Source organism: Punica granatum, chromosome 8 (genome assembly GCF_007655135.1).
Source record: "Punica granatum isolate Tunisia-2019 chromosome 8, ASM765513v2, whole genome shotgun sequence".
In the NCBI taxonomy this organism is placed as follows: domain Eukaryota; kingdom Viridiplantae; phylum Streptophyta; class Magnoliopsida; order Myrtales; family Lythraceae; genus Punica; species Punica granatum.
Genome location: NC_045134.1, coordinates 13,493,749 through 13,503,474, shown reverse-complemented (window position 1 = coordinate 13,503,474; position 9,726 = coordinate 13,493,749). Strand labels below are relative to the sequence as shown.

The following is a 9,726-nucleotide window of genomic DNA, read 5'->3' as shown; positions in this document are numbered from 1 at the left end:
TTTTAAAATCTCCAAGGGGCAATTACAATTGTCCTTAATTGATAAATTTTGTTACAAAATTTGTTATTATATCTCCTTTTTGAAGCAAATTTAATTAACACTAATAATACTAATTAGTGACTTTTATTAATTGTTACTAATTTGTCCCTATAGACCTAAAACGACACACGTAAATGAGATAATGTACTCATTTACATATTAAACTTGTAGAGAGAAATAATGATATTCTAGAAACAAATTTTACTGTCTCTAATATGAGCAATTCTTGCAGTGCACGTAGTTTAAATTAATCTAAAAATAAGTTTCTGGCCCCAATTATAATAAAAATTATAATAATAATAAGTTCAACGGGAAATGCTCCCCACGCGAAATCTCAGGCTTAGTATGAATATTTTAAACTGGAAATTTCCCTATAGCTCCTACATGTGATGCAATCATTTTTAGTTGAATTTCGATTCTCGATCATTTATACTAAGATGATGCGATGTGTGGGTCCAAGATATCCATAATAATATATTAATTAAGGATAAATTTTGATTATAATTTATAAAATGATCAGCGACACTCATATTTTCAAAAATTAGTCACAGACTACCCCTCCTTTTGCTGATTTGGTACTATGAGAACATTCATTTTGTTACGTGGATCCTATGTCATGAAACTGTACGAACCACCCGTTACCTTATTTCTTTACTACAACTAAATCTGATCCGATTGAAGAAAAAATTGTAGAAATCAGCAAAATTGGGTGTGACTAATTTTGAAAGGATGGGGTATCGCTGGCTATTTTACGAACTATAGGAGATATCATCGAAATTTACTCATTAATTAATTATGCTACAGATCTGATTCTAAGTTCTAGTCTGATCTGGAAATGATCTAAATGAAGCATGTTATAATCTACGCGATAATGCACCTTAGTTATTTTGTTTAAGGAGAACATTTTGCTTTAGAATATTTGCTTTGTTTGGTTAAATTTTTTTTTTTAAAATTGTGGGTTGTCTACTGTCATTCTTTTTCCATGTCAAGCTCATCGGAAAGTCAACTCCTCCATTTTAATTCATTTGCCCTTTTCTTCCTCATTTTCTTTCGTCTAAAGAGCAAATAGGGAAAGAGCCCGACAGCGAGAGAGAGGGGCCTTGAGAAAGCTAAAGGGACTGGCAAAATAGCTCCCCAAGTCACTGTTTTGTAAATCATAAACAAAAGACTAACTGTGTATTGATTCAAGCGGTTTCACACTTATTTTCTTTAAGCAATATCTTGAGTTCGATTCTTGTAAATGGAAAAAATTCACGTTAGATGAGCTTTATCCCTTATATCGGCCAGACTGAATTAATCGAAATTAATTGGGCTTCCGGATATCAAGATTCACAAAAAAAAAATCATAGACGAAAGTTCACCTTGGCATGGGAACTTTATAGAGGGGTTAGTTGTGTTAGGCGGATCGGCAATGAAGGATAGGTTCGAAAAGTGGGATTGTCTATTTGGGAGAAAATAATTGTGTATTTATATTGGAGACCTGAAACAAGAGATCATCTGCGTCTTATATGTGAAACTACTAGATTAATATGAAGTAATAATTTGGGAAAAGTTGTGCTTACGAAGATCTGTTGGAGATTGGCAAAGTGAAATGATGTTTGCTTCGGTTTGGAAAGTGTAGAAACTGGAGATCAATTTAGGAAAACTCTGTTCGACTGCATACCCCTATATTTTTTGGAAAGAAAGAAAATCTAGATTATTTTGTGTTGAGAGTTATCAATCTCATATTGGAAAATAAAAAGAAATTATTGGAATTATATGATATTGAATACCACAGCTTATCAGCTCGAGCTTTTGGATTGGAGATAGATCCGATCGCCTACAGGCTTATTGGAAGTTTACATTGTACCGGAGCGATTGATTCATTAATTTAGTTTGTCCCCTCGTTCGAGTATGAAAGTGGATGCCTAACTCACGATCAGTTGTTAAAGGTAGGTGATGATTGCTACAAACTAGCAAGAAGAGGACTAGCCTCTCTAGCCAATTTTCATCATTAAACTGTTGGATATTTTCTATTTTTTCCTTTGAATTTGCGTGAACTCTGTTATAACGAGCTTTTGGGTTGGATATGAACCCAATCGCCATCAAGCTTATTAGAATTTTAATGGTACCAGAGCGAGTTAACTTGTGGTTAATTTAGTTTGTTCCCCTTCATCCGAAAACGAAAAAAGATGCCCGGCTCGTGATAAGTTGTTGATGGTAGGTGGTGATTGCTACAAACTAGCAAGCGAAGGACTAGCCTCTCTCGCCAATTTTCATCATTAAACTACTGGATATTCTCCATTTTTTTCTTTGAATTTGTGTGAGCTCTGTTATAACGAGCTTTTGAATTGGATATTGACCCAATCGCCTACAAGCCTATTGGAGTTTTGCATGGTACCAGAGTAGATTAACTCGTGGTTAATTTAGTTTGTCCCCCTTCGTCCGAGATTGAAAAAGGATGCCTGACTCGTGATCAGTTGTTGATGGTAGGTGATGATTGCTACAAACTAGCAAGAGGGGGACTAGCCTCTCAAGCCAATTTTCATCATTAAACTACTGAATATTCTCTATTTTTTTCTTTTAATTTTCGTGAGCTCTGTTATAACAAGTTTTTGAGTAGGAGATGGACATGATCACCTACAAGTTTATTGAAATTTTATATGGTACTAGAGCAAATTAACTTGTGGTTAATTTAGTTTGTCCATTCCCGTCTGAGCACGGAAGAGGATGTTCGACTCGTGATTAATTGTTGAGGGTAGGTGATGATTGCTACAAACTAGCAAGAGGAGGACTAGCGTCTCTAGCCAATTTTCATCATTAAATTGCTAGATATTCTCTTTTTTTTCCTTTGAATTTGCCCAAGTTTTGTTATAAGGTTCGAGGCGACGAATTCATGAGCCCTCGTTTTCAAATTCCGTTTGTAAATATCTGTTAGTGAAGAAAGAGGTACACTTGTAGAGCACATGTTGTTACGTTAGTTACATTAAAGCATGTATAATATCAAAAAATAGTTCATCAAATTAGAAAAAGAAAATTATAACATATGATAATTATTAGGTTTTTATTCCATATGTCTCATGATTTCGCCTTTTTTTTTTCAAATCTATCATATGATTTGAGAATTATAAAAAATATCCAATGATTTACATTTTTTTTCCAAATCCATCGTGCGTTATATTTTCTGTTAATGAAACGTAAGTAGGCTCCAAATCTATCCCATGATTTTAAGTTTTTTCTCAAATCTATCTCGGGTAAAGGGCCATAGTGGCAAGACCGTTAAGTGTTGACAGTAGATATAACGACATGATAGATTTGGAAAAAAAATGTAAACAATTGGATCTTTTTGATAATTTTAAAGCATATGATATATTTGAAAAAAAAGGTGAGATAATATTTGACGTAATTTTTCCTAATTATTAAGCTAGTTAGTTTGACTTTATTAAAATAAGGAGTTATTAGGCCAAATATCTCATAGTATTATCAGTTTCTCAAATCTACCTCATTATTTAAAAATTACCCAGGAAGATCCATGATTTACATTTGATTCCAAATCTATCATGACATTAATTTCTCCGTTAACATTTAATGGTATTACTGATGTGGAAAGTAAGTGGGTCATTCTTGTCACTGTGGCCCTTTGCTCTGTGATAGATTTGAGAAAAAATTAAAACCATAGAATAGGTTTGGAGCTCACATACATTTCATTGACGACATAATAGATTTGAAATAAGATGTAAACAATAGACCCTTTTGGGTAATTTTTAAACCATGGATAGATTTGATAATCCGGTGATACCATGTGATATTTAATGTAATAACCCCTAAAGATAATAAATTTAACAATAAACAAGATAGACATGAAATAGAATAAAAATAATTAAAACGAATAGCCATGTACTTCTCCTAATTGGAGCTAGCAAAAATTTATCAAGTTACATAGCCATGTACTTCGCCTAACAGGAGAACACAATTTCATTTTATTTTATTTTTTCCTAATGGCTTAGGATTTATATTTTAGGGAAATAAAGTTACGAGAAGTCATGGACTCTACTTAAAATTTACTTATACATTGAAATTCCGTCTTGATGCAAAAAAAGCTGATTTTATTTTAATGATGATCCTAATACATAGTAAATATGAGCGTCACTCCTTAAATTATGACCAATTAGTTGTCACTCCACTAATTTTTTAAAAGTAAAATCTTTAAACCGTAAAAAATGAAATTAACACTTCATTTCCTTTTGGAATTCGTAAAATTGTCCATGAGAATATTCAAGAAAACTTAAAAAATATTCAAGTAAACTTAAAAAAATAAAACAAAGATAGAATAAGCGGCCTATGCTCTCGTATAGACAAGGGGTGAATCCATTATTAATAAGTTGGAGATGCATATTTTAACAGCAGACGGCGGAAGATATATTTAAAAACCAATAAGTTATTTTCTATTAAAATATATTTAAGATCAGATTAATGAGATTTTACCTTAACATTTCATGAATGCCAAGTTTAGAAAATTTTAACAGCAGAGGGGCGAATAATATCTATTCATTTAGCAAAAGCTACAATCTCCCATCGTGTAATGCTTGCATTGAACAGCTGATCAAACACAAGCAAGCCACGAACATACTCTATATTGTTAGAGTCACATGATACTCACACATCATCGTTTGCTTAATGAACCCTTTGTGGCCCAAAACATGCGTAATATATGGCATACATAGTTCTAACGTGTAATTCTAGGACCAAAGATGATGTTAATATAATTTTTCTCATGTGAGTTTCCAGACAGTAAGTACCTCCTGAAACATCTCCAGCATCAGCTCCCGATTGGCCTGCCTGAAGAAGTTATCGATCTCCTCCCTCACATCATAAATCTTACCGAAGTCGAATAGGTACGTCAAGCACCCCTTCTTCAGCTTGTCCAGCTGGTAGAGCCACGCATCCTGAAGCCGCTCAAGGACGTTACTTGAATTTATGTCTTCCAACAAGCTCTCTTCGCAGGCATCCTTCAGATCTGAGATCCCATACTTGTTGGCGGCACCTAGGAGGGCCAGCCGGTGCTGCCAGAAATCTTCGTGCTTTATTGTTCCATACAAATAACTGAGAAGAGCCATGCAGGACTCCAGGGTCATGTCCTCGATGTGGATGATGGAGGATTCCTTCTCCTTGAGGTTGTGCCTGAACATACTATGGAATACCGGCGAGCTTGCGGAGAGGATTGCCTTGTGAGCCCTCAGATTGCCATCAGACGTGTTGATGGTGACGTCAGAATGGATTGCCTCATCGAGCATACGGGAAAGGCACCTGAGTGTACTCTGACTTGCCACTGACTGCATTGACCCATTGCTTGACCACACTGGGCTTGGTTCTCCGTTCTAAAACTCCAGCAAAAAAGAGTAAAAATGGGCGTGTAAGTACAAGGCTCAATATTTTCAGCCTCAGACATATTGATATTAGATAATGAAGGGAAGTAAAACTTGTAGAAACAATTCATTCTGTCACATTTTATTCTTTTTTGTTTTGATAAATGAGAAAGTTGAAGATGATCGGCTTTTGGTAAAAGACACAGAAAAGTTATTTTCTCTGAATTGTACTCATTTTTCAAAAACTAACGATAAAATGAAAAACTTATGATCTGGAAACAGTTCTACAAAATCAGGAGTCTTAAGAAAATCAATTATTAAATTTTCCTAATTAGAGGATGATACCAAGAAGCAAGAATCTCAAGTTTATAGAGGCTAATATTTAACGGGCAAATTTTGAGATCCAGAAACTCGACATCAATGACAAAGCGACCATGAAAGGCGCAATCAACAGGCCACATGAAGTCGTCGCACGACCGTAGCAGTCTTTCATGAACTGCAACATAGAGAAGAAGGGCATCTTACAACAATGCATAAATATATTAGACAAGAGCATTTACTGGAAATTCTCCACAAAAAACTCATTTCTCCTTTCTCAGTTTGACCTCAATGTAATGGATCAATATATCACCAAATTACTGTTTTATAGATACAGAATGCGTGAAAAAGAAATTTCTACTCATCCAAAAAGACGAAGGAAACTTCGAATCGGAGAAATACTAGCAATTTAGGACAACGCAGCATGTCTCCATATGCACACAAAGATAAACGGAAATCAGAGAGGAAACATAAATGACAGAGGAGCATATAAAATTGAAATACTAAAATTGGGCATGAATATAGGTCATAGTACAGTATACAGTTGGGATATAGTCAAATAAAAACAATAACCCTGCTCGACTCATCAAGAAATGGCAATCTGCAGATTAAAGTAGGGTTTAGAAGTGACAATTCACGCTCTCTGCAAGAGATTGTGCAATACGGCAAGCGACCAGCTCCTATTGGAATAGCGGTATAATCCAGGCCCCAGCTAAAAATTTGTCTACATGGATCACTAACCACCAAGCTAGAGATTCTTTATCACGGTGGAAAACATAAAAGGCCCAATCCCACTTTCCAATTTATAAGTGATGAAACAAAAGAACATGAATCACGCCTGGTAGGCACTTTAGCAGCAATTCCATACTAGTCCAACCTTCCGTGAAACAACTATTTACTATCCAGTGTACTGTTCAATCGATTTTCGTATATATCGCATTTGATGAGCATCGCTTAATATGCAGTGACCAGGAGGAGTTAATCAACACTTGATATATATCCCTGGTACCTTTCCTACTGTCTTAAGTTATCGGAGCACTTGATTGATCGCTTGACCCCGAAGAAACTGCTGCAAATTCTATGCAAGTCAAAAAGCAAAAACTCACCAACTGCCTATTACTCAGATTATGCAAACGAATTCAAGGAAAGGAAATTCAATGAATCAATAACAATCGTACCGGGAGAGATGTAGAATCTGCGGTTAGCACCAGCGACGGACACCCTCAGAACAAACCGGGCGAGCGGGGACTGTTCCTTAGACAGCCTCGACGGCTCAGGGAACAGCCGGACGTACATGTACCGATTCTTCTCCACCGACAAGTACCTGTCATAGAAACCCCATCAACGGTCGGACCAAAATCCTCGGAAAAAAAAAGAGGAAAAAATAGTTCGGGTTTTTACCAGTTCCAGATGCCAATTTTGAAAGGTTCGGATTTCTTGAAGGACCAGGGGCCGAAGTTGTCGATCTTCCACTGGGCAAGCCTCGATATGGTCTCCACCTTGGTTTCCGCCATTGGAGGGGCGGAAAGGGGTCAGAGCTTGGGGCCTCTCGTAAGTTTGTTTTGGGGGGGGGGGGGGGGGGGGGGGGGGGGGGGGGGGGTGGTGTTTAGCCTCAATTTGTGTCCCAAGCTTCAACACGCAGCATTGATTATCAGTGTAGCTTGCTGAAGAAGCCCTTGATGAGGAAGAAAAGGTTCCATGGTAAAGGAGCTTCGCCCATCTTCGCCTATCTTCGCCTTATTTTATTTTTACGACAAGTATGCAGAGACGGCCGAAGTGAAGGGAAGGGTAATGGCAATGGAATGAAGACGAGAGTGGAAATACTTTCTCAGAGAAAGCTCTTTTGCCTTTTCAGCCTCTTCCTTTTGTCTTCTAGGCAGAGGAATTATTAGATGGACTTAGCCCACCATGTCATCAATCAACGAACCAATAACTACAAAACACGTGTACTAGCGGATCCGCGAATTATTTTTAGGAAGTCCAAAACTTTATCATATTCCAAAATTCGCCCCACCCTTTTCCACCTCCCTCTCTCCTCTGTCTAGTGGCCTTCTCCTTCCTCTCTCCTCTCTGTAGTTGTCTTCAGCCAATCTCCAACCCCATAAGCTTTCGATGACGAGAACCTCGGCTTCTTTGGGCTAGTAGGGGAGAGCCGTGAGAGGGAGGACATCTGATGGAGTGAAGGGCTTCAACTAGAGAGGGGAAGCTTCGGAAGACGTCCTCCCATCGCAGAGATACAACGAGAAATCAGGGAAAGAAAAACAGAGACACAATGGGATTAAAAACCAAGCCCAAAAATCCCCTTCTCGAAGCCTAGAAGGGCAGAAAGTTCAGGTAAAAAAGAACACTGGTTTTAGAGCACAGACATAGGGTGAGAGGTAGTAAGGGGAAGAGAGAGAGAAGGCACGCGACGCTCGAGGTCGACATCGAAGGGAGCTCGAGACGGGATCCATCTAGGAAGGGAAGGGAGACATAATTCTTTGTTTTATCTTTTTAAACCTGTCCTACAGTATAGCATACCTAATGAATTTAAGTTGCCTAGATATATTTCCAACTACCCAATGCTTGAAACATACAAATCTGTAATATTTATAGTATTTTAAATTTCGTTAAAAAATATATAATATGCATATATATCTTTGATATTTCATGTGTTATTCAAACGTTAAAATATTTTATAGAGCCAAGTTAATTCCATTAGGTTTGGTTTAATAAACTAATTACTGCACTTATAACTAAATGAAATTGTTGAATTTGGTTTTGATTTCGGCGAGATTCATTTCATGCTTAATAAAACATGATGCTGTTTAGCAAATATAATCATCAATATGTATATAATATATAATGCTTGAAATGGTTAACCAGATTCCGCCACGTGTAATCATTTGCCTCTTCGGCTTCCGCCATGTGTTGCCAAAGAAATTACATATAACAATTGTTTTAAAAAAGATTATCTTGAAATTGCTATTTAAAAATAATTATTGACCTCATTACAAATATTATTTACATAAAACACATGATTTTGATAAAATTATCCTCAAACTCCTTAATACAAAATAATTGGTAGTCTAAAAAAAATTATCTTAATTACATAAAATTAACATTCTAATAGGTAGAATTACAGTGTTGTACATTGAATAAATAAGTATAAACTTAAACAAGATGTAAATTGAGGATGAACTTGGTTCCACCAAGTGTCATCTTTAGCTTCACTAGGTTTTGCCATGTGTCACTTTTGATTTCTCTATATTCCACAATGTAGCATCTTCTCTATCCCTTTAATGTAAGTAAATAAATTGATTTAAGAATTCGTGCAATATTAAATAGACTTAGAAATTAAAAATGATGCTAAAAGGACTTATTTATTTAAAAGTTCATAAAAGAGCTTCAAAAATTACTATGCCAGTATTAAATAAACTCAAAAATAAAATAATAATACAAGTAAATTGATCCAAGAATTCGTATAATTGAGGAATAAATATATCTTTTCGAATTCAATTAATTAGATTTATTTTATTTTTTCAATTTTCATTTCTATAAATGCTTAATAATATACTTGAAACTGTGATTAGGTTTTCCAGTTCAAACAGGATATTGAAATATTTTTCTAAAATTTTTCACTCAAGTAATTACTTACATAATTACATAATTGAATTTGTAAGGAGATTTTTGAATATTAAAAAACTATTGCGAGTTCCATGTTAATTTTAAATACAATTAAAAATTGAAATGATGCTAAAAAATTTATTTATTTAAAGGTTCATAAATTAATGGAGTATATTTAGTTTTTATTTCTATTAAATTTACTTAAAAGTTTAAAGATTAAATTCTATGAGTGGTTCATTTTTGTATAAAAGATATAAATCCAAATATTTTCTACGATTTCGGTTTTGAAAACTAAGAATGTTTTAGAAAATAAAAGGTTTTAGTTAATACCTAATTTTAATTTAAATAATTTTATTAATGTGATTTGACTAATCTTATTTATAAAAATATAAGTTAATGCTTTTAAGTGAACAATATA

At 35.1% G+C, this 9,726-nt stretch overlaps 1 protein-coding gene across 1 annotated transcript; it reads right to left on the bottom strand.

The window, feature by feature from the left end:
* Window positions 1-4,526: 4,526 nt before the first annotated feature.
* On the bottom strand, window positions 4,527-8,146 carry LOC116188497 (BTB/POZ domain-containing protein At1g21780). Its single transcript, XM_031517898.1, has 4 exons — window positions 7,104-8,146; window positions 6,881-7,026; window positions 5,765-5,880; window positions 4,527-5,396 (listed from the first exon to the last, which is right to left on the bottom strand). Exons 1-4 carry the CDS (start codon window positions 7,214-7,216, stop codon window positions 4,791-4,793), a joined length of 981 nt encoding a protein of 326 aa, XP_031373758.1. The 5' UTR covers window positions 7,217-8,146; the 3' UTR covers window positions 4,527-4,790.
* Between the last annotated feature and the right edge of the window lie 1,580 nt (window positions 8,147-9,726).